The sequence below is a fragment of the Ochotona curzoniae genome, unplaced genomic scaffold, assembly GCF_017591425.1.
Source record: "Ochotona curzoniae isolate NIBS_2020 unplaced genomic scaffold, NIBS_Ocur_1.0 contig_1302, whole genome shotgun sequence".
Taxonomy (NCBI): Eukaryota; Metazoa; Chordata; class Mammalia; order Lagomorpha; family Ochotonidae; genus Ochotona; species Ochotona curzoniae.
In genome coordinates, this window is record NW_024465035.1 from 983,553 (window position 1) to 1,008,654 (window position 25,102).

At 55.3% G+C, this 25,102-nt stretch overlaps 1 protein-coding gene and 1 non-coding gene across 2 annotated transcripts in view; one reads left to right on the plus strand and one right to left on the minus strand.

The window, feature by feature from the left end:
- The window catches only part of CLSTN2 (calsyntenin 2), a 411,318-nt gene extending 387,128 nt beyond the window's left edge, over window positions 1-24,190 (minus strand). The window contains exon 1 of the mRNA XM_040964996.1: window positions 24,088-24,190. Within this exon, the coding sequence (XP_040820930.1) occupies window positions 24,088-24,187 (100 nt within the window). The 5' untranslated portion in view covers window positions 24,188-24,190. The remainder of the gene's footprint in view (window positions 1-24,087) is intronic.
- On the plus strand, window positions 8,837-8,942 carry LOC121146296. Its single transcript, XR_005882173.1, has one exon. It is a non-coding gene; the product is annotated as a U6 spliceosomal RNA (small nuclear RNA).
- Window positions 24,191-25,102: the final 912 nt, after the last annotated feature.

Sequence of the window (25,102 nt, forward strand, 5' to 3'; positions counted from 1 at the left end):
CGCAGCGATAGCCACTGAGGGGTGGAGGTGCCCAGGGCAGGTGAAGACCAGATCCATCAATGCCAAGTCGTCACCTGCAGAAACACTGCCTGCCACCAGTCTCGGGCAAATGACAGAGCTTGTCACTGATTCCTTTAAACAGCCTTTGAACAGAATGGTAGGAAAGCATTTTCTTCACCATGTAAACTTTCTGGGGACCAAAGGAGGGCAGCTGAAAATCAAAAGCACTTTAAATGAAATCACTGAAAAAAAAAAAAAATCTCCTGAAGCATCACATCAGCACGGCGGTGTTGTCTGAAGCCTGCCATCAAGACGGATGGGGAGCCCAGAGAAACATCACATGGCATTTGTCAACTCAGGTTCGAAGGACAAAGCAGGTCATTCCGCAACTGCAGAGAAGCCGGGCAACTGCAGCGGGCTGAGACGTGTGGTGTGGCCGGGAGGAAAAAAGACGCCCTCTGCAAACGGCATTGTCCGCCACTGGCAAGTGCCCTTCTCCTTTGTTTAAGCAAACAACAGAAAGAAGAAAAGTGACTGCAGAGAGAGTGTAGGGTTGCAAGCCCCCGGGGTTTCCCAGGAGAAAACAGAGGCCTCAGCCCGGCAGACTGTGCACCTGTCTCCCTCCAGAAAACACCTGGCGAAGGGCAAACCTTCAGCCTGAGTTCCCTGCCCTCCCTGAGCTCCTCGGGGGTGGGGCGGATGGGCCCCCATATGCGTTGCAGCACACTGGCACACGCCTGCATAATCCAGGCTCAGCCCTCCACCCCAGCTCACACACGTGGAGACCAAGGCCAGGGGTCCGACTCCACCTGCAGCTTCCTTGGATCTCCAGGTGGCAGCAAACACACAGATGTTACACCATGCCCAGGCCCACCAGATCCCATCCTGTGCACTCTATCAGCCGTTCCAGCCTGCAGCAGCACCAGGCTGGATAACACGGTGATGGCTCCCACACTGCTCTCGTCCCTTGCACCAGTAGTTCCAGAGGACACTTCCTGCTTGGCACCATCACCTGGCAAAGCCTCCAGCTGGCACCAGTCAGCATGGAGATGAGCCAGGAGGACAGCCCCACCACAGAGTCTGTGATCTGAGAGGATGCACGGTGCCCTACAGGTGCTACATGCTCAGAACCAAAATACTGAACTTGGCACTAGAGCCCCTTTAATAAACAGAGGTGTTGGATATTTCACTGTTGCCTAGGACTGTTGCCAAATACACACACACATATACACTAGAGAGAGAGAGAGAGAGAGAGAGAGAGAGACAGAGAGACAGAGACAGAACACGCGTAACCTCAGGGAATGGGGCCAAAGGGGAAGGTGACAAAAACAGTGGGGCAATAGGACAGACAGCTCCCAGGCCTGACTTAGGTGCTGCTCACCTGGACATTCCAGCACTGGCTGGACTTGCAGCACATACCAGCAGTTGTGCTCAGCAGTGGGCCAGGGCCAAGGGCCCACTGCAACAGCTGGCCAGGAAGAGGTCCCTGGTAAGCTTCATCAAGAGATGCACACAGCACAGCTGCTTGATCCTCCCTAAACGTCTTCACCAAGGACGGCAGGCTCCAAATACACACATACCCAGGGGCTGAACCAGTGGCATAGCAAGCTAACTCTCTACCGTGTAGCACCACCAGTATCCCCTATGGGCATTGGTTCATGTCCCGGCTGCCCAATGTCTGATTCAACTCCCTGCTTATGGCCTGGGAAAGCCAAAAAGGAAAGCTCAAGACCTTGGGACCCTGCTCCTGGCTTCAGATCACCACAGCTCTGGCCACTGCAGCCATTTAGGAAGTAAACCAGTGGACACAAAATCTTATCTATCTCTCCCTCTCTTTCTGTAAAAACCTGCCTTTCCAACAAAGTAAGTAAATCTTAAAAAGGAGAGAGAAAGAGAGAGAGAGAAAAACACGTCAGCGATCTGAAGAACATAAGGGGTTGGGGTGGGGAGATCTTCTCAGACACTGCAGGATCCTTTGTGTTCGGGGTCCTTGAGTTGGGTCTTACCCGACAGCAGGGCAGCCTCCAGCACAGCCCAGGAAGAAGGGAAGAACAAGGAGAAACAGCACAGAGCCCAGATCAACCCTGCCCTTCGCCTAGCTCCTCAAAATTCCCAGTGACACAGGGAGAGGTCATGGGGCCGTCTGTACTACTCCCTGCCCCCTTAACCCACCTCTCACGCCTAACAGGAGACGGGCTCTGCGAGGCGAGGGAAGACAGAAGCTGGCACTGGCAGAGCAGGATCAGGTCATCACGCAGTATGACAAAGTGGAGTCCAACAAGAGACCCACACAAAAGGCAGAAGCCCCGAATCTGCTCTGCTAAGACCACCAGGGTCTGAGGGCACTGCGGGCACAGCTCAGCTACCCAGCACTGAGCCTGTGGTGGGCACCAGTGGAAGCCCCTGTGTGCACAGAGCACCTCCTGCTGACTCCAGGCCGCGGAGCTGAGTGTGAAGGAGGTCTCTGTCCTCCTCTTCTCAGGAGGCCTGGCCTAGCAGGAGTCAAAGAAAATAATTCAACATGTAGAAGGTGGGGGTGTTTAAGCTAGTCGGTAAACCACTGTTTGGGATGCCCCTGCACCACACAAGTGTGCCTGAATTCAACTCCCAGCTCTGGCACCTGATTTTGGCTTCCTGCTGATGTACCCTCGGAGGCTTGTAGTGATGGGCCATCACTGACGCAGGATGGCCAGGTTCCTTCCCCACTCCTGGGTTGGGCCTCCCAACCACTGGGAGCATTCAGGGATGCTCTTCGTTGCCACACCCAATTCACTGTCTCCTACATGTTTTAAAATGGAATTAAAACATATAGCAATAATCAGTCAATGTGTTATCCTGAGGAGCAATCACTAGTAACCAATAATTCTAGTGAACTGAATGCACACATCTCTAAGATTCACCAAGGGGCTGGGATACAGTCAGTACAGCCACCATCACCAGCAGCACCCCATATGGGTGCTGGTTCCTGTCCCGGCTGCTCCACTTCCAATCCAGCTCCCTGCTACTGTGCCCGGGAAGCAGCAGGGGGGTGCCCTTGCCACCCTGAGAGAAACCAGATGAGGTTCCTGGCTCCTGGTTTGGGCCTGGCCTCTGGGGAGTAAACCAGCAAATGAGAGAGCTGCTGTGTTTCAAATAAATTAAATCTCTAAAACAAAAGATTCATCCAGGATATCCTCAGGTGCAAGCGAAGGCTTGCGGTCCCTACAGGTGCCCAGAAGCACTGGGGATAGCTCACACATTAGTCAGAGCACAGCCCACCCACAGGACACACGGTAGGGAAGCGGAGTGTACCAAGCGAGCATGCGACAGCGAGTAACTCCCAGGACAACCATGCTGAGCAAAGAAGCCAGACACAGAGAACAGAGGACCATTCCACCTCTAAGAAGTCACAATGACGGACACAGTGGCCGCCTAGGGACGGTGGGCAGGCAAGGGAGGATGAGGGCTCAACAAGCTGGTGGTGATTCTGGCGTCGTGTGTGGCTCTGTGTGCCCAGCACAATCGGGATGAGCACTTTCACCACGTGGAGTTTACTCCGTGCTAGATACACCTGCCAAGAGACGGCAGCAGAGAATGCTATGCGAGGACATGAACAGGGCCATGAGCTGATGGCTCCCTGCTGGGAAGCATTGGCAATGCCCTTACTTCCTGATCCCTCTTTTAGAACGGTACCTTAGGCACATAAAATGAGACAGAATATTCCGCTGTCGGATTATTTATTAAAAAGTGGAATCCACTGATATATCTGACCAAAAATAAAGAAAGGAAGAAGACTCTTCAAATCAATTATGGTGCACTCAAGTATTGAAATAATATTGCATAGCCATTAAAAGCAATGCTTAGGAGGAGTTTTTAATAGCCTGAGAAAATACTTTTATGCGAATGTTATGTTAAAAACAAGCTATAAATTGCATATGTGATATGAACTAAACTATGTTAAACTATGTGTACAAAAATACCCAAAATACGTCAGGATTATCCCTGAGCAATTGCCACTAGGGTTGCTTGTTAAGCTTCTAGCGTAAATGCTTAAATGCTGTTACTATTTTTATGTATTGCCTTCATTTGATTCAATGAGAATGGAACTTATCCATTACAAGATAAATAAAACAAACCATATTCAAGGGAACCTTCTCATATTCTCATTCCTTGCAAAAGCAAGCCCATGTACAAATAAGAACCATATTGCATTTCTTCAATCCTTGCATCTGTAAAAAACCAGAAATGTCTGCTCCAGAAACTTCCACTCTAGAATTTGAATCAAGCTTTTTTCTTCCCTACTTTCAGACTGTCTGGAGAATCAACGGGTCACCACTCTCGGCCACCTGATCCCTCAGTGTGTATGGCTAAGACTCCGCTCTGTCACACGCTGACAAAGGGTGTGCTCTTGTCCGGACCATGTGTCACTCCCCTCTTATGCTGCCCCGTGCCCGGGGAAGAGCTGAGGACACAGGGACACACTCGCACAGAGACATCAAGGCAAAATAATGCCTCATCACATTCTTGCAACCCCGGAACAGCAGCCTTGGGGGTGAGTGGTTGTGTTGTCGCTACTCCAGTCCCGTGTCCTAAGGTGGCAAACAAGAGCCGAGCTCTGCATTTGGCCAAGATTAATTTCAGATGCCTTTCACTGCCTCTGCTGTGTGAACAATGGACAGGCGTTCTAGATTTCCACGGTCGCTTGCTAGCCTGGGAGCGTCCATCATGTCCTGTTTGTCCTTGTACCTCCAGTGCCCAAGGCAGGCAACTGGGAAACTTCTGTTGAGTAATTTCCAGAAGCAAAGGGTTAGCAAACTGGCAAAGGAACGGCTGTGTGTCTAACCCCACGTTCTCTTAGGTGACCTATATCTAAGTGAATTGTTTTTACTTTGTTTTCACGAACAACTCTGTAGTTTCTCAAGGATGTGGCCCTGTGGACTATCATTTGTTTCATGAAATCCTGCAGCAGTCCCGGCGACTGACACACTGAGGAGACCCTGCCTGCTGATCCCCAGCCTCCCCTGGCCTCCCTGGCCTCCCCCGGCCCTATTCCCAGTTCAGAGCCAGCTAGAAGTGATGGGAAGACAGGAACCATGGGAGGAAGCAGAGTCCACAAGTGGGCATTGGGCCTGGAGGCCAAAGCCCAGTATTAGAGCCAGGAGGGAGTGGAGGATGGCATGGCCCCTGGTCTGCAGAATCAACAGTAAGATGACCCATCTTCAGAACTCTAAGCAACAGAGAATGACCACAGCCTTTTAAGGAGGAGCTGTCCCACCCAGCTCTGGGGAAGTATTCATGGGAGGAAAAAGAGCTAAAAGCACGTTATAGAGTCCTCTCAGGCACTGGAGAAGGCCAGAGAGGAGGCGGACCCGGGCAAGAGCCAGCAGTGAAACAAAGGCGATGAGGACAGACAGAAGGACACAGAGCCAGCCCACAGCACTCACAGCGGGAGGAATTCACACTGAAGCACCTGCACATGCTGCCAGGGCTGCGAATGATCACACATGTCTGCATGAAGGACTTGGAAAGCAGCTGGACGGAGGAGACAGGCAGAGAGCAAGTCCTTTGATGTTTCCACTCTATTTCCTAGGAAGGAGTGGCCCCATCCCTGATAGAAGAAACACAGGGACATATGCTAGCACAGGACAGGGACAAGATGAACTCTTCCAGGGACACAGGGCAGTGGCAGAACTAGAGAGAGATGTCTTTAAAGTTATGGGTAAGAGAACAAGCAGGTGGGCAGACGGGCGACCCTGGGGTTCTGAGAACCCAGCATGTAAGGAGACAGCTGACCAAGGAAGACAGGACAATCACACAGGCAAAGGCAAATGGCAGGGGTCAGGGGCCAGGAGGTAACTGAAGAGGGGTTTCAGCAATCAGGACAGCCACACTGCTCAACATTACACACGTAACAGAGTCCTCTGACTGGGTCCTGCAGCAAGCATGGATGTGAGAAGGGCGATAATGCACCCCAGTGCATCTCGTGCTGATGGATCCCTGCACCTGCACAGGAGGTGATACTGGCCAGGTGCTTCCAAGGCAGCAAACAGCACACAGAACCAGGGACTCAAGGGGGAAGACCAGGAAGCTCCAGCGCTAGAGACACAGAAGGGCAAGCCAGGCTCCCTGGAGCCAAGCAGGCGGGGCCCCAGAGCAGACCTGGAGACTGCAGAGCAGCAGCAGAGAAGTCACCAGCAGCAAGAGAGGGCAGATCTGGTCCTTTCCAGTCTTCCAGCACATAATCACTCAGTGCAGGCTCCATCCGCATTTCAAAAGCGTTTACCTGGCACAAGGCTCAGCTCTGCCTGAGTCCACAAAAACACAGCAGCCTCTGGGGTTGCTGGATCCATACCTGCTCTCTCTCTCCCCATGAGCACTCCTCGGCCCACCTGGTAAACCAGGGCCAGCCATGATGTCATGCCCATGTCGCCCTTGGACAGAAATCCAATTTATTATTACAGTCATGGATGTCCCACCACGTCTTCCATTCAGAAATGCAGCTTGTGGCAGAGCAGCAAAAGCAATCATGAAGGCGGTGGAAAAGAAACATGGGCAGCAGGACAACAGAACTGGCCAAGGCAGCATGGTGAGCAATGGGCACACCCAGCTCAGCCCCATCCCCTGGAGGGGCACAGCACGGGTACAAGAGCACCCAGTGCCATTCCAGCTCCTCACTGGCAGCTGGGCACTCCCACCCAGTGCCATTCCAGCTCCTCACTGGCAGCCGGGCACTCCCACCCAGTGCCATTCCAGCTCCTCACTGGCAGCCAGGCACTCCCACCCAGTGTCATTCCGGGTCCTCACTGGCAGCCAGGCACCCCCACCCAGTGCCATTCCAGCTCCTCACTGGCAGCCAGGCACCCCCACCAGCGCCATTCCAGCTCCTCACTGGCAACCAGGTACCCTCACCCAGTGCCATTCCAGCTCCTCACTGGCAGCCGGGCACCCCCACCCAGTGCCATTCCAGCTCCTCACTGGCAGCCGGGCACTCCTACCCAGTGCCATTCCAGCTCCTCACTGGCAGCAGGGCACCCAACTCCCCCAGGCTCCCAGGAGTCCCCACTATGGGACAAGTGCACTAGTGGTCATGACCCTGTCTGGGGGTAACCACTCATGGATACTGCAAATTATACAGGAGCGAGGCTGGCTCTGCTCAGCCTCCAGTGGGAGGGTTGGCTCCAGGCTCTCCTTGGAAGGCATACAAGCAGCCGGCCAACCTAGTTTAGCCCTGCCATCTGCACAGTTCTGGTTCATGCACACTGTGGACCAATATTAAACAGGGGCCCCTCACTGCTGCTTTCACACAGGCAGCAACTCAGCAGAAAACAAGGGCAAGTGCTCGCCTTTGACGCAGCTGGCATGTTGGGCTCCATGGGAATTGAGAGATTCCTGGTCGCTAAGATTGCTCCTGCACTAACCAAGCCTCCCCAGCTCTCGGCCATGGGGCCAAACATAGCAGAGGGGACCCTGTCCTCTGCAGGCCTTGCAACGGACTCCCCAGCAAGCAGACTGCTGTGAGTTTGGGCCCAAGAGGACACACACCCTCTGCCTACTCTGGGTCCTAAGCGAACTTCGTAGGCCTTTGGCTTTGACACACTGCAAAGCCACTATGTCGGCTCACTTCATATATTAATAATGAGTCACCAGGTCCTGGTGCCCAGCTGCTTCAAGGAGCTTTCTCTGGCACAAGGGTTATCTCATCATTCATGGGTCATCCAAGATGATCCACAAGTCCTCGTCAAAAGACACCTCAGCAGGGTCAGGCCACGTGACCGTGAGAACCTTCCATGGCCACTGGGACAGAGGTTCAACAGCCGTTACACCAGTCAGGCTGTTCAAGTTGAGCTGGGAAACGAGAGACGGTAGGGTTGCAAGAACTCTACTTGAGGTACACACAGGGGCAGACTTGTGGGAGAAGAAACAAAAGTCCCAGCAAAGGGGTGCTGAGAGGAAACCGGCTCCCTCCATCTTCCCTGGGATCTGCGATGAAGGGTGCCCCATGCAGGGTGATCAGCTAGGATCTGCGATGAAGGGTGTAGAGGAGGAGGAGGACAGAGGAAGGGTGCCAGTGCAGGCTGATTAGCTGCTGAGTGCCAGGTGTGGCTGGGCCGAGGCTAGAGACAGCCAGAGGGCAGCCAGGCCCTGCCTGCTCACCCAGACCCCACCTGGCCTCAACCTCCTGGTGCCCCTGGACCTTCCAGCCTCACTCTGCTGCCCTCCTGGATGGCATCATCCTTTCATGTTTAAATCTGTCGGTTTGTGAGTTTGTCCATCAAACCTCAGATCAACATGAGGGAAAAGAACTGTCTTTCAAATCCACAGCATTCCCATGGAGGATTTCTGTGTTCTCAGCAGCCCGCCCTGCCCAGGAAGGGGAGGCGCAGAGGGCAATTGAAGAAACAGACGCAGGCTCTGGTGGAGTTCAGTGGGGAGAGATTCCAGCCTGCACTGGGCGCCAGGCAAAGGACACTTGGTACTAACACAATGCGCTCCTTCTAATGAAGACTTTCAGCTTTTCAGGGGCTCCTTTTCCCGGTGAATGACAATCAGTATGGTGCCCAGAGTTTTGTCATGTAAATTCTGCATTCCTGTAGCAGCTTTAACCTGTCAGAGTCATTCAGCATACTCTTTGGAAAGCTCTCTTTCTGGATCCTTCTGCATATTGCCTCTAACCTGCAAGCAGAAGAGCCTGTTCCAAGAGGGACATGTTATTAGCAGACCTTCTATGTTTCACTTTCAAAACCAATGCTTGAACAACGAACCAGAGCAACGTCCTCTGGAAAAGAGGGTGTGCCCTCCAGGGCCCTGGCTCTTCCCTGGACACACAAGCCCGGCAGGTGCGGCTAAAGCAATGGCCGTGCTCGCTTCTGCGGCACATACACTAAAATTGGAACTGATACGCAGAAGATTAGCACGGCCCCTGCGCAAGGGTGACACAAATTCATGAAGATTCCGTATCTTTTCTCCTTGTCTCCCGCTTCCCCTGGATACAGTAAGCATAAAAAAGAACGTGGAAATGGTGATCTTACCCACCTTCCTGTAGCTGTTGACCCTGATCACCCTAATCAACCAGTCAAAATCATCAAAGATAAAAATAATTAATAATTAAAAAAAAACAATGGCCTTGGCAAGAAGGGGTCCTCTGTGGAGCGCCAGTTTTCTTTTCTGAGGGACCCTCCCCTGCACATGAGAGCAGCACGGAAAAGCTGCCCTCTCACCCCTCCGTGAGGACAGGGCACAACGGGGGAAGGGAACGGCATGACGAGTACACAGTACACGGAGAACACGAGCAAGTGGGAGGCTGCAGAACACAGCCCACACGCAGCCCACGCGCAGCCCATGTGCAGCCCACGCACAGCCCAGGCGCAGCCCACGCACAGCCCAGGCACAGCCTACGCGCAGCCCACGCGCAGCCTACGCGCAGCCCAAGCGCAGCCCACGCACAGCCCACAAGCAGCCCACAAACAGCCCACGCGCAGCCCACGCACAGCCCACGCACAGCAGCACGCACAGCCCACATACAGCCCACGCACAGCCCATGCACAGCCCACGTGCAGCCCATGCACAGCCCACACACAGCCCAGGCTCCTAGGTCAGACAGCCTGGTCCAAGCCCCAATGCCACTACTTCCATGTTTTCACTAAAGCTCTCGGAGACGTAATACGGTCAACTGTAAAGAGTGGGAGTCAGGAGAGCCATGCCACAGGGTCCTTCTGAGCATGCCAGCAGGCAAGGCTTGTAAATCTCCAACCCAGGCTCGCAGAAAGGGCCAGTCATAGGGCACGCTGAACACAGCTTAGCAACAGTCGCCACCTCTTCCTTCCAGCCTCCAGGTCTCGGCTCCTGGGGCCTGTCTTTACTCCAGAGTCCCTAGCAGGGCATGCACCTCACTGATGGGCATCTCCAGGATAGTCACTCTCTTACTGGGCACAGAAACCACTCTAGTTCAGTCAAGGTCAAGAAGAAAACGAAATGCAAAGCATCAGCTCTGGGAAGCGGGGCAGCAGGGAGGAGGTCACACAGTGGAGTGAGGAGCACCCAGCCAGCACCAGCTGCCTTGGAGAAGAGTTCTGGGTGTGTCCACAGAGGCCTGGAGCTTCCACTTGTGCACTGGAGGCCCAGTGAGGACCCTGGCCATTCTGAAGTCCTCATGCAGTTAGGAAACATGGGAGCATGCCTAACACCCGGCTGGCAGCCCCAGCTGAGCCCTGCAGTCATCCAGGAGGCCCAACTCCTCAGTTATTCCAGTCTACAGCCATCAGGCAGCAGAGACAAACCCTAACCCTCACCTCCTATCTCATCCCTGAGCCACAGGGTCTAGGAGCATAAAAGGCCAAGGGTTTGTACTAGGTTGTGGGTGGTTGGTCAGGCAGCAATAAACAAAACCCCACCTCCTAGGTGTTACTTCATCTTTATAACAGCATTCTGAGCAAGGATCTTATATGCCCATTTTAAAGATGAGAAATATGGGAGAAATTATGCAATATATGCACAATCCTATGATTTCAAGTGGCATAATCAGAACTAAACATGAAGTCAAGATTAATTCACACCATGAATCAATCAGCCCCAAGAATTCAGAGAAGCTTTAGAAATAAATCAGATGTCATACACAGAAGCTGCAAGTGCCCATTTGCATATATTCTACATGCTGGTAATATTCACCTCTGAAATAAAGTCATTTGGCTGTCCAACAAATAAAAAATGCCAGAGCTGGGCCACGTGACTGACGAAGCTGGTGGACTAATTCGCACCAGCTGCTCAGCTGACAATGGCCCGGTGCATTAAGTCTCCCACAGACAGGGAAGGATTTTTATCCATCAAATACCTGAATGCCTACAGTAACTGATGGGTGGGCAAGCGGGAGTGGCTGGAGCAAGGGACCGGGCTGTTGCCTGCCGCTCCACACCAGCAAGGGAACTACTGAAGACAGAGGCAGCCGCTTCGCAAACTCACCTGGAGGTCTGGGAAAACGCTGTGACTGGGAGGTGCCAGATGTTCTCCCCACAACTGGATCAGGAGGCCTGCAGACACTCAGTTCACATCCCTAGGGTGCATGGGCGCCTTAGCCCAGATCTCAGGAAAGGAGCTGGGGCCTGCAGGGTCCTCAACAGGGACTCATCATCACCACTGCCACGTTTCCATCTCAGCTGCAGAACACAGCGCAATACATGTACTACGGCAGTCTCCTCACCCAGACGGGCAGAAGCAAATGCAAGCTCTGTGTCTAGCAAAGGGTGCACGGGGCACAGGACAGCCGTCCCAAAATGTCCTACAACACCTCGCAGCTGGCCAGCAATCCAACTGCACGTATCAAAGAGTCACACGCAGAAGGGTACACCCCCACCCTCCACGCCCACAGTACCCCACACATTGACTCTCATCACCTGCCAGGCTCTCTTCAGCCTGCACAACGTTGAGCCCTAATGAAAGCCCACGCGGGGGAAGCAGTCAAGGCCACAGCCCCTCCTGGAGGAGGCCTCCATGTCCAAGCTGATAACGTGGCAGGATCCACCTACTCAGCAACATTCCTTTCCTCATTCAGTCTAAGGAGTGTAGGCCAGCTCTCACCCAGCTGAGGCTGATCAGAGTAGAACAGGAGGTCATTTCAGACCCATTTTTGTAGCCTTCCTTTTGTATAGAGAGCTCTGCTCCTTAACCTCCTGAGGAAAAAAAAAAAAAAAAAAACAAAAAACACCAGAAAACTCAGTCCTCCACAAAACCCTGGCACTGCAGGACTTGTGGGAGGAAAAGCCTGACCTTAGTCACTGTCCCGGAATGCATTCTGGGCACTTGCTGTTAAGGACCTTAATCACTGCCTTGGGATGCCTTGGGATGCCTACTTGGAAGGTGTGGTGGCGGTGGAACAAGGAGCAAGCAGGTAGCAAAGATTAGAGGCACAGTGCCAACCACAAGATGCCACACCCACACCCCAGGCACCTGGCTTCCTCCGAAATCTCTTGCTATTTCATCTGGCCGTCATCAGAGGGATTCCCTACACTCCCAGAGACCTCATTTTGGGGAAAATCGTTAGCAAACCAACACGCAAATCCCTCCTGCCATGAAATTAAAAATATTTCCACTTTCTAAAAAAATCCGCCAGGGGTAAACATGGAGCAGGGAACAGGTGGGGGGCACAGTTTCAAAGAGGGAAATGTTTCAGAGCAGGTAGAGGAAGCAGCCTGGGAATGCTCCCCGCCGTCCACAAGCTCATCTCATTGCACACCAGCAGGGACTGTGCAGGCACTTGCAGGGTGACTGCTTTGGAATTCCCAACCCATCGTGCATTATAATTGAAAATATGGAGACGCATAAAGGATGATGTTGATTTTAGAATCAGAATGTCAACCAGGTCTTTTCAGCTCAGAAATACATACATTCCTTGGTACCCAGAAGTTAGTGTTGGGCTGAAATTTTTATAAGCTCAACTCGAAGTCAAATATTACAGAACAACCAAATGTCACTGCACTACTTATTAAGGGATATACCATTCCCCCATGAAATTAGAATATTAAAGACATTTCCTTAATGTTACTGGAACTCTTCGGCAACCAGCCTGTCTCCTACAGTGCCTCAAACCTTATGTGAAGAAAAGGAGGACGTTACACACGCCTTAGCAATTAAGCACAAAACAAAACCCTCCTCCTGCCAAGTTATCAACGAGGACACTGAGGAAGACATTCCAAGGGAACAGGGCTTCACCCCTGCACTGTCAGCACTGGCCATACTGAACACCCCAGCTGGCTGGCTGGAGTCTAATCCATTGGCCTACAAACATAAAATGGTGTTATTTTTGTCCCCATCATGCTGTTAAGCTCCTCTTTCCCAATGGGTGGCAACTGCCTTAAAGATATTTTGGCCCAGTTTCACAGCTTTTCATTTTCTTTCAATTACCAAGATTTAATCCAATTCATTTTCAAACTCCAGTCTCAGATGTGAGGCCAAGGTCACATGCTCTGGGCCGACTGAGTTCTCCTGCCCCGGCGTGCACCCCGGAGTCCGTCTACACTGAGTAAAGTAGGCCACAGGAAGAGCCACGGGGATCTCTACTCACAACCGGGCAGAGCAGAGCCCTTTCTGCACTTGATCTAAAAGATGACCTAGCATTTGGTGTCCAGGCTCCACAAGGTCTCCCTGAGAAGTGCCACTGGCTCTGCCTACTTACTCTCCAAAGGGTCTCCCTGAGAAGTGCCACTGGCTCTGCCTACTTACTCTCCAAAGGGTCTCCCTGAGAAGTGCCACTGGCTCTGCCCATTTGCTCTCCAAAGGGTCTCCCTGAGAAGTGCCACTGGCTCTGCCCATTTGCTCTCCAAAGGGTCTCCCTGAGAAGTGCCACTGGCTCTGCCCATTTGCTCTCCAAAGGGTCTCCCTGAGAAGTGCCACTGGCTCTGCCTACTTACTCTCCAAAGGGTCTCCCTGAGAAGTGCCACTGGCTGTGCCCATTTGCTCTGCAAAGGGTCTCCCTGAGAAGTGCCACTGGCTGTGCCCATTTACTCTGCAAAGGGTCTCCCTGTGAAGTGCCACTGGCTCTGCCCATTTGCTCTCCAAAGGGTCTCCCTGTGAAGTGCCATTGGCTGTGCCTACTTACTTTCCAAAGGGTCTCCCTGAGAAGTGCCACTGGCTGTGCCCATTTGCTCTCCAAAGGGTCTCCCTGAGAAGTGCCACTGGCTGTGCCCATTTACTCTGCAAAGGGTCTCCTTGTGAAGTGTGACTTCTGTAACATTTTACCTTCCTAGTCCCTAGAAAGAATTCCATTTTAGAAATTGCCTAACTTTTAAGGCAATGCAGTCTGCAAGCACATATAGGACCCTCTTCGCTATGCCTAAGGACCATAAATGAACCTCTGTGTGTGCACACACTCTCACAGGGTACCTGGGCACTGCTCTGCCTGGAGGACCTCCTCCACTGCCATCTGTTCCTCTAGAGTCTCTGCCTACACCTGTAGCTCTAGAACATTCTATAGCTTAACTATGACCCAAGTCTTCCAGGAATGCAACGGGAACTGAGCCTCAGGGCACCAGTGTCTTTGAGACCTGAGTGAGGAAGGCTGTTTTGAGGTTCTTCCTAAAAGTCAGAAGAGAGAATAAGGTAGTTCATTTTGAAGCTATAGCTGGCAGAAAACCCTCTGCCTCTACTAGGATTGCTGGTTCTATCAATAAAAAAAAAAAAAGCCACGTTGTCTAAAGAGACTTTTAACTCACACTTTCCACTCAGTTGAAACATCAAATTGTAAAGCTGTGCTGTTGGCGATCTCACCTGTCGGCAGAACTTTAAGGATTTACTTTCAAGGCAACACCTGGTGCCGCCAAGGGCAAGAAAGGAGCTCAGAAAGGGGTGGGGCAAGAAGAGACATCCCAGAGAGATGCTGAATCCTGACTCAGCAACGCTGCTGGCCGCTCTCCGCAGCGGGCTGGGGGACACACTGGCCAAGAGGACAGGCCCACTTCAAGGAACACTCCTGCCTGGCTCCTGAGCTGCAGGGCGGGCTGGAAAACAGCAGCGGGAGCAAAGAGTTGTTTAAAAAAAGAGATGCAAGTGCAATAAAAGATGATTTATTCATGACTTCTAATTAAAAGAAGAGTAAATCACCAAAGAGTCTTAAATATAATTCTAAAATTAATATCAAGCAAGATATGACCATCTTGACATTTCTGATGATGGTGCAATAAAGCAGCAATAATTGGTTTTCCTTTACAAAGAAAACCAACAAGAAGAAAGCTAGGAAGATGAAATCTGGGTTTAGTTGTGATTTTCTTCTCACTCTAAGTATGAATTATTTTAGCCTCCTTTTCTGCTCCAATTGACCACCCTTCCACAAGCCAACAAAATGTACAAGGTGAGAGAGATGGAGAGAGAGGCAATTGTTAAAACACCAAGAACGGCAAAATCGATGCCTCGTCTCATCCTCCAGGATCCCTGTGAGTTTCCCAAGTGAAAACTTGTCTTTTAGTTCTCAGCCCTAAGACCTGATTCTTAACCCCTCAAAGCAGTGGTTTACACAGGAGCTGGGGCAATGAGCAGCAGAAAGGCACAAACCACGGAGAACGATGGGCTTTCCAGCTACAGAGGCGGGCAGACTCCCCACACACTTCACTTCCCAGCTCACCCTTAATGACGTATCTGATCAACCGTCACCCTTGCAGGCGTGGTGGAGCCATTAGCGTTTAGAACTCCAGCTCCTACTCTGCCCTTTCAGTCTGCCTTGCGCATCTATGTGCAGGAAGCCTGGGCAACGACACCAAGCATTCTAACAGGCAAGGCTCCTGCAGATGGCACCAGACCAAGGCCATGCTAGATCACAAGGCCCAGAGCCTCACTCTACAAACAAGCCTGGAGGCCTGGCAGACAGTGAATCCTTGGTCTCCACTGCAGCCTGCCCTGTCCTCCCTAGCACAGCTCCCCAAGGAGAAGCAAGGGGACTGCAGTCCACCGCTACCTCGGGCCTCCTGCTTCTTCTCCATTAGCGTCCCAAGGTCTTGTCCAGGAGCTCCTGTTCCACCTGAGCATCCCGGTAGCCAAAGGAGAGACTCGACAGGCAGGGCAGCAGCCAGCACAAGGGCAAGACACGCTCCCAAGGTCCCTGGCGGAACCAAGGCCTAGCCACCCCCGCCCACCTGGAGGTGTCCCATCCACTCCCAACCCAAGTTGCTTGGTGCATCTTATCAAAGCAGACTTTGGGGCCCTGCATCAGGCAGAAGTGTCTCTGACTTCAGGTACAAAGTGATACGCTAGTGCTCCCTGACAACACAAGACAGAAAGCGTGAACTCCTGCCCATGTCCTCCAGCGCCCAGGTCCACCTGGACTGACTGCCGCGCAGGGAGTCGTAAATAAAACATCCCAAGACTCGGACTTGGATATTTTTGAAGGGTTTCACTTCTCCTCCCTTCCAAGTTTGATATATGTACTTACTTAACAAGGGTCTGGGGAGGGTTAATTGAATTAATACGCGTAAAGTGCTTTGTGTTTGAAGAGAATGCACAATATAAATGGAAGTGTCGCTAAAAAGGTTAATCTAATTTACATCTAACACTTTCAGTTCATGGTGTTAATGAACTATATCCTTTTAGAGAGTGATTAATTTATAGAAATGGGATTGTTTTTCCCAATGCTATCTACGGGTTAGCTCCTCCCATTACTATAACCAACTTTATAGGAGAATTCAGCATTTTATAAATTAAAATAATAAATCAAATGCCCCTGTAATGGTTATATTTCATTAATTACAAGGAGACATGCATTAGATTAACATTTATTTGTTTTAATTAATTTGGTGAAATGCAGTTATACATGCAAATTGGAAAACCACAGATCAACTTGACACAATATTAACAATTCTGACTTGTTTTTCCTCAAAAACGGATGGGTCTGCTGTATTCACTGGCTAACCCAGCTGACTCCCAGCTGTGTGGGAATGCAGGAATGCAGGCCATGCATCAAAGAACTGGGGAAGGGTCTCGGAAACTACAATTAACTAACTGGACCACAGCAGAAGCAGAGAAAGCAGCAGGCCTTCCTTGGCCTGCCGGGACCAAGGCCTAGCCATCGTTCCGGTTTCTGAAATACAATCACCTCATTTTCTTAGTCACTTTCACCTTCCAAGGACCATCAGAGCCACCTACATGCAGACGTCCAGAGCACACACTCAGCACCCAGAGCAGACACCCAGAGCGCCCAGAGCAGACACCCAGAGCGCCCAGAGCAGACACCCAGAGCGCCCAGAGCACACACCCAGAGCGCCCAGAGCACACACTCAGCACCAGGGCAGGTGCTCCGCACTCTAAGTGGCCCAGTGTACAGCCGTGCGAGGTTTAAACCACAGTGACTTTCTAGTTAGACCTGATGAAGGGCTGCAGACTCACTCATCGACATGACGCAACAGGCATCCACAAAGCTGCAAGTCACAGAATGATGCGGTTCTGAAAAGCGAGTAATCTTCCTAAGACAACGTGTTGAGGTTATGATAGAGGAGCAAACTCAGATTCCAGCCAATTAAGCATTCTCAGAACAGCATTTCCAGCCTTTCCAAGTGAGACAATGGCACCTGCTGGACAGACTTTTCCTGCTTGGTGGCTCATTCCCCAAGTCTCCCATGAGGCCTGGGCTGTGCGGGGGGCCAAAGCTGGAGAGACAGAATACAATGCCAGGGTCCCACCTGGCAGCAGCCCTAACGCTAGCGCCACCACCAGGGTCTGCTGGAGTCAGGAGTAACACCCTGAGATGCGCTCTGGACAGCCAACAGGAGTCTCAGCCACTGCCAGTCTGGCTTCCTGGTGCGTTTCAGCGTGGTTAACGCTGGACTGACTGGCAGAGCTGAACACGCCAAGAATGCAAATGCTGCAGGTAACTGGAAGGCTGGACAGCCAGCTCCGGGAGAAGTAGGCACAGCCCGCTGACCTGCTGGTGGTGGCAGAATGCGCACAGCACTCAGCAGTCACAGTGCGGGGCGAGAGGCGGGCCAAGTGAGCCAAGATCCTCCCCGCTGAGGGACTGTCGGCACAAGCAGGTAGCGGATAGGCACCGTGCGGCGGAAACAAGAGGCGTGAGAGACAGAGAAGAGCGCGGGCCATCCGTCTAGGGAGGCGCTCCCAGCCAAGGTGCAGGGCAGCATGACGGAGCCACTCAACAAACCCAGACCCCAGATCATCACAACAGAATCCCGCAGTGAGCTCCAGGCACCAGTGTCATCTCCAAGCCCCCTCACTTGGGTCTCCAGGACCTCCCACCAGGGCTGACGGTCACGGTGGAGAAGTGGCAACGACTCCAGGCCTGGGAAATGCACAGGAAACTACTGTTCAGCTAGCAGGATGAACTGCACTGGGAACTTAGAAGCTCTGCTCAGTGAGGGCAGGAGGTCAGACAGGAGGCCAGGGAAAAACCAAGAACAGACTAATGCCAGGAGGGGGCCTAGTGTGAGAAGACCGGGGTATTCCTGCAGGCTGTCATCAAGGCATATCTGCAAGCCCTGAGCAGCTTTCCTCCACAAGCAGTCCTAGCTGCAACAGTGAAGACAGTGTCCTCCACAGACACCTGCGGGCCGCCGCCTGGCCCGTGCTGTGAGGACCTGGGCCCACAGCTTCTCCACTGACACCTGCCGCCTGGCCCGTGCTGTGAGGACCTGGGCCCACAGCTTCTCCACCGACACCTGCCGCCTGGCCTGTGCTGTGAGGACCTGGGCCCACAGCTTCTCCACTGACACCTGCCGCCTGGCCCGTGCTGTGAGGACCTGGGCCCACAGCTTCTCCACAGACACCTGCGGGCCGCCTGGCTCGTGCTCTGTGAGGACCTGGGCTCCCTGTGTGGGGGAGGAGGAGGCACACGGGGAGAGGTCTTGGTACATCTGCCCTACAGCCCAGAGGCCAGTTCCTTCTCCCACCCCAGATGGTGGCGGCACTCCTGAACAGCTGTCAAGTGTGCATGAGAACGGGTGGTGGGTCAAGAGTCCAGTGCTTATGAAAGCATCGGTGACGAGCTGCCTGGCTCCCGAACACTGCTCAGCAGCAGCAGTGGGTGCCGGGTGCCTGCCACCTGGCTTGCCATCACAGGCTCCCTGAATGACAACCAACTGTGTCTGATTCCTGACTCTGCTGCTGCCCACACTGCGCTGTCCACCCGCCAACCTGCCACATGGGTGTCCTGGGACAATCTCATTGGCACACCCCATCAGGGCCACAGCACACAAAGGAAAGCCTCAGAGTAATGTGCACCTGCTCCTCCCCCAACACCACCTCCACCCACCCTTGCAGCACGCACCTTTTAGCATCCCCGGTCCAGTGACTGGCTATCTACCCAGCAACACGTTTGCGCACTGCCTGAGTTAAAGTGAAACGAAAGAGGGCGCTGTTTCCCACAGAGACTGCAGGCACAGCGGCCACTTTGCTGGACACTGGACCCCACGGAAGAGAGGGCGGCTGCTCCTCCCCTCAGGGCTGGCCTCCTCCTCTGTGAAACTGTTAGCATTCACTTCACCTCCTTCGAAGGGCCAGTTTCATGAGCAAGCCCACCGACCAACAAGAAGTCAGACGTCTCAGCGCCTGGCAACACAGGATGCGCTCATGAAACCTCCACTGTTTGGCCTCAAACTCAGACACAAACATTTCCACCATGGCTGAGTTCCGCCATCTCGCACGGCAAGGGTACCAGGCCCGGTTTCTTCCGACCTTATATGGGTCCATCCTGCCATCCCTCCCCCTTAAGCTGACTCGGTGCTTGCCGACCCATCAAGAACCCTTCACCTTCGCCATGATTCTCCCCGACTCCTGTGCCTGCCCATTCTTTTCTCATAAGCTACCACACTCACTCTCGCCATGTGTACCGCCTGCCTAAACCAGCAGCTGGAACTCCTCACGAGGGCAACAGAAGGCAGAGGAAGAGCTATTAACTAAAAAAGCTGAAGCCAGGCCGTTGGAGGAGCCTTCCTCCCACTTCCATAGACTGCCTCAGATCACAGCCTCTCCTGCCAGCTTCCTCCCCTAGCTCACCCGGCAGGTCTAGCCCCTGCCCAATGCCAGCATCCTCAGCCCCCAGCCTTCCCTGCCCGTGCCACTCTCCAAGCCCACCTTCCCCACAGACCCTTTTCTACAGACTCCAGATAACAACAAACTAAACATGTGCTTTAGGTCGTGACGAGGCTATCCCAGCTACCAATCTCCCATACCTTGTGAACACGAACCATTGCAAAAGTTGTCAATGCCTCGTCCCCCCACACCTCCTCAGGCAGAGGGCGGTGACCTGCTGTCCAGGACGAGCCCGGGAGGGGGAAGAGTGCTGCCGAGCGGGCGGGACAACTTCCAAGTCACACAACACATGCTTTCCCAGGCGTCACGGCCGCCGACCCCCGCGCCAGCTACCGAGGCACGCTTCCTCGTGTGCCCATCTTCCAGCGAACACTGTTGACCCCGTTTCCAAGCTGCCATGAAGTGTCAGAATTTTGGAACCAAATCAAATGGTGGCCTGGTTCCAAAGGCATCCACAGGCTCGTGGAGAAAGCATGTATTTTCAGAAGCAATTCAATACAGATGTGTGTGTACATAATACTGACACATCTTGCACACACAGACACACGGCATGAAGAGACAGAGAAATCAAGGGAGCAGAGTTCGCCACGAGAAAAAGACAAAAGGAAATCGTGCACTTCTGAGAGCCAGAAAGGGGACCTTGACCGGCACCAGGCCTCGGAGTGGGCAGTAATGACGGCCACTGCATTCTTACTGCCATGTGCCTCACACAAGGCCAAGTGCTTCCGAAGTGCAACCTGACAACACGACAACATGTGCAAGGCAGCCAGCTGTTCCCACCCTACACATAGGACACTAAAGTACTGAAGGGCTGGCTGACTCCTTTGTCCTCGCACAAATTCTCACCATGTGCGATACACAACACGCACAAGAATGGGAGGGAAGACAAGGGAAGGCTCTGCTCCAGGCCGCAGTGCTTCCAAGGGGCCAGCACGGGGCCAGCACAGAGACAGCACGGGGCCAGCACAGGGCCAGCACGGGGCCAGCACGGGGCCAGCACAGAGACAGCACGGGGCCAGCACAGAGACAGCACGGGGCCAGCACAGAGACAGCACGGGGCCAGCACGGGGCCAGCACGGGGCCAGCACAGGGCCAGCACAGGGCCAGCACGGAACCAGCACAGGGCCAGCACGGAGCCAGCACAGGGCTAGCACGGAGCCAGCACAGGGCCAGCACGGGGCCAGCACAGAGACAGCACGGGACCAGCACGGGGCCAGCACGGAGCCAGCACAGGGCCAGCATGGAGCCAGCACAGGGCCAGCATGGAGCCAGCACAGGGCTAGCACGAGGCCAGCACGCCCACAGCCCAGGAGGCCAGCACGGGGCCCACGGGGTCCACGGGGCCAGCACACCCATAGCCCATGGGGCCAGTACGCCCACAGCCCAGCAGGCCAACACGGGGCCCACAGGGCCAGCACACCCACAGCCCACAACCCACAGCCCACGGGGCCAGCACGCCCACAGCCCTCAGCCTCCCAGGCCTTTTCCTCACCAGCCTCGACTCTCCTAAGGCTACAGGCAAGACCGTCAGAGCTCCTAGGTAACTAAATCAGGCACAGTCACAAAACTCTCCTCTCAAAACTGCTTTCCAAACCAAAGGAGAGTCTGACAAATGCTAGAGGGCACGAAGGCTGAACCTCCAGCTGGGAGTCTGAGCAAGTTATCTCCTTGCTCTCTCTCTCTCTCTCTCTCTCGGACTCAGTACCTTCACCTGTGAAATGGGCTGTTTAGCACAGTATCAGTTACACATTCAAGAGACTCCCCACCTTGCAGCGACAACCATTATGTTACTCTTGTTAGAAGTCGGCTCTGACCTTGGCCTGCTGATAACCAAGTGCTGTCATGCCAGCTCCTCCACCCCTTAGCCTGTGGCCCACCCCTCAGCTGGCATTCTACGCTGGATGAATTCTGTCTGCTGTCCTTCTCTACAATTGTCTGTATTACAAAGAAAAACAAACAAAACTTGTCTTTCCCAGACAAGCCCACAGCCCTGGAAATGCTTGCGGAAGGGCGTGGCACAGCCTCGGGCTTCCTGAACACTGCCAGGCTCCTCCGGGCACAGGTGGCTCTCTCTCAGGCAGTGAAGAGGGGTGGCCTGCTGCAGGCTTGGGTTGGGAGCCCGCGGACATGGGGCTAGCTCTGCCTCGGCTCCTCTGCCATCGGGATTGCACTGCGTGCCCCTTGCCTTGGACAGGACACGGCCTTCGTCCCTAGGGGCTCCACGCCTGCACAGAACAATTGCCTGTGAGGTGGTCATTCCAATTTCTCCTGGAAGTGCTCGGCCCCGATAGAGGAGGGAGAAGGGGAGGGGTCCTGCTGCCTGCCTGGGGACTAGGCTCCCACTGAAAGTGCAGGACTGTGAAACCAAAGCACAGTTGTCAGGGATTAGCCGCCCGACTCCCTGCAGCCAGCAGTCAGCCGCACAAAGGCAGGACAAGCTGTGTGCCGTGGACGCAGCATCTGACAGGAGCCAGGGTCGGGAGTGCGGCTTCCACACAGCTGTCGCGAGGGAGCGGCCCGCCGCCAGGCAGCTGCACGCCCACTCCACAGGGGAACGCAGAACGCAGAACGCTGGACAAAGAAAGCAGGTCTGTCTCAGGCTTCCTCACTTGTCTTCCCAAGTTTTATCTCCTTGAGCCACGCGAGCCTTGAGAAGGGCCAATCCCGCGGCCAGGTGCATTGTCCAGGAAGCCTGCAGCCACGTCACCTCGAGCGTGCTTCTCACGTTAGGTGGTGTGGAAACACGACACGCAGGTGCAGGGTGATGAGCAAAGTCTGTACTGTCAACACCAAGTACCATGTCATCATGAACATCTCTGCTGAGATCAAACACCACACATTAGTCTTTTTAAAATGCAACAAATGTGCTCTCTGCAGCCCCCCAGTGGCACGAAGGGGGAAGCAGCCAGACAGAAGGCTGCACTAGGGGACTCTGCCTTGCAGGTCAATCAACTTTACCTTGGGAAGGCAAACAGCACCACACAGCTGCGTTCGAAGTAGGGCTGCGGACAGTGTGCCTATGTGTGCACACACAGTGTGTGTGCGCGCGTGTGTGCCCCATCTGCTGTCTGTCCCTGCCTCTCTTAAGCAGCCTGCGTGCTGACCTGAGGCCCATCAAGACATCAGACACACCAGGTCCTCCTCCAGCCGGCCCCGCCCTGCCCTTCACTTCCTGGGAGCTCCCTCTCCCCTGCTGGCATCTGTTTACAAACACACCAACCAGAAAAGTGCCAGCAAGCCTTGCAGGGCAATGCAAGGCACGTGTGTAGTCTGAGCTGGAGGATCAGAGGCTTGCAAGCGCAAGAGCCCCTCCGAGTCACCTCCTCCGTCAGCCATTGCAACCAACCAACCAACCACACTGGGAATATAAAAGATCTTAAACACAAATAGAGGGCCTGCTTGTTAAATTTTTTTAATGTGCAGAGAGGGTGAGGGCGAGGCAATTATCACAGAAGCTCCCCTCTTGGCCCCCAGGTCACCGGAAAGGCTTCGCACGACCCAGACAAGGCCAGGCGGCTGCCGGGCTGCCCCTCCCTCCAAGGGTCATTGGAAGGTCCCGGAGCCCCAGTGCGCTGCGCTGGACTTCAAAACCAGTGTCCAAATCAGGTCTCTCTAATTCTCATTTTCCACACATGAACCCCTCTACCCCTCGATGGCCGATTTCGGGACTGTGTGCCCCCCACCCACCACCACCACCCAGTCCCGAGACCCGCGTTCGGTGGTCCCTTTGGCTTCAGCCCCCAAACCTTCCTAAGCCCTCCTCTGTCAAGAGATTGATCAACAAGTTTGTCCCGAGCACGCGCTCCAGCCCGCATCCGCCGTGACCTCCCCTGCGCCCCAGCCGCGCTCCCCTCCCCTGCCCCGAGCTCCAGCAGCCCTCCGGCGCCCGAGAGCCAGCACTTCTGCCCGCGTTCTCCACAGCCGTCCGGGGCTCGCCAGGTCCAGGCTCGCCGGGCTGCGCCTTCTAGGCCCCAGCTGCCCGGGCGGGAGAGGCGGGAAGGTGGAGAGCAGGCTCGCGGCGGGCGGGCGGGGGGCGCGCGACGGCCCCCCAGGAACCGGGCCGGGCGGAGAGGCTGCTGAGCCCCAGCGCGCACTTGGTCCCGGAGGGCGCGCCTTCCCAAGGGAGCCCGGAGCCGGCGCCGGGAGCCTGGGGCGCGCCGGCTTTCTGAGACGCTCAACCCGCAAGTTTCCACTCCATCCCGACGTGACAGACGCCCGGCCGGCCCGGCGCCCTCCGCGAACCGCACTCGGCCGGCCTGACCCTCCCCCAGAGCCGGGCAGCAGTGGGACCTGCTTCAGCTCCCCGCGCCCGCGCCAGCCGTCCCCGGCCCAGAGCCCGCGACTCACTCACGGGCTGCCGCCGGGCAGGCAGCCCCCAAACTTGTCCGGACGCCCCAGGCCTCGCCTTCGCCGGGACCCCGCGGCCCCGCCCTGAGGCTGGGCCGGCGGCCGCGCACGGAGCCGCGGTGCCGCACGGCGCCCGGGAGCCAGGGCGCACGGAGCCCGAGAAGCCGCGGCGAGGCAGGATGGGCACCTCCTCCGGCGCCTGCCCGGGGCCCCCGCGCGAGCAGAGGAAACTTCCCCAGCACCCACCTTTAGCCGCGAGCAGGCGGCGCCGCCGGCTGTCCGCGCCGCCGCTGCCCACGCCCAGCGCCAGCAGGAGCGGCACCCAGCACAGCCGCCCCGGCAGCATCCTCGCCGCCGCCGCCCGGTGCCCGGAGCCGCCCGGTGCCGCCGCCCGGTGCCCGCGTCGCCGCTCCCGGAGCCGCCCGGAGCCGCCGCCCGGAGCCCGGTGCCGCCCGGAGCCCGGTGCCGCCCGGCGCCGCCCTCGGCCTCCGCTGCCCTTGGCCGCGCCGCGCGCTCGCCGGCAGCAGCCGCGCTCACTGGCGCGGACCCCGAGCGGCTCCGGCGCTCACCCCGGGACGGCCCGTGACGTCACGGGGAGGGAGGCGGTCGTGCATATTCATGAGACGCGGGCGCTGGACGCGCGGCCCTGCGGCCCCGAGCCCCCCTCCGCTCGCCACGCGCGGCCGGGCGCTCCCCAGGCCCACTCGCCTCCCGCAGGGCCCGGCTCCCCGAGGACCCTGCCGACGGCTCCCGGAACGCCCCCGGGCCGGCGCCAGTGCGCCCCGCCCTAGCCACAAACAGCTGCTCCCTCAGAAAGTGGTCACCGCGAGCTGGGGCGCAGGGGACCTGCCCTGCCGGGCCCTTTCACAGGACGGGAGCGGAGGCTCGAGCCGGCGTGGGTGCCTGCGCTGCCCCGGGCCGGGTCTCTGCGCGCTCTGTGCCGCCTGGTCTGGGGAGGGCGCCCGGCGCACGCGAGAGCGGCTCTGCCAGGAATGGGCAGCCCGGGTGGGCAGCCTGGGAGCACGCTTGGGTGCTGCGCCTGCGGGGCTGCAGCGCGGTGCGCCCTGTGCTGTCACTCCGCTTGATGAGGACCCTGGGCTCTGCTTTGTAACATCTCACTTGGTGGAACAGTGGCAGTTCCCTGAGGGCAGGACTCAGCACATTTTGGCGTCTCCCACCACCCCAGGGCAGGAGGAGGCCATACGTGGCCTCAAAAAGATGAACCGGTGGCTTAGAATAAAGAAATGCATATAATATGTAT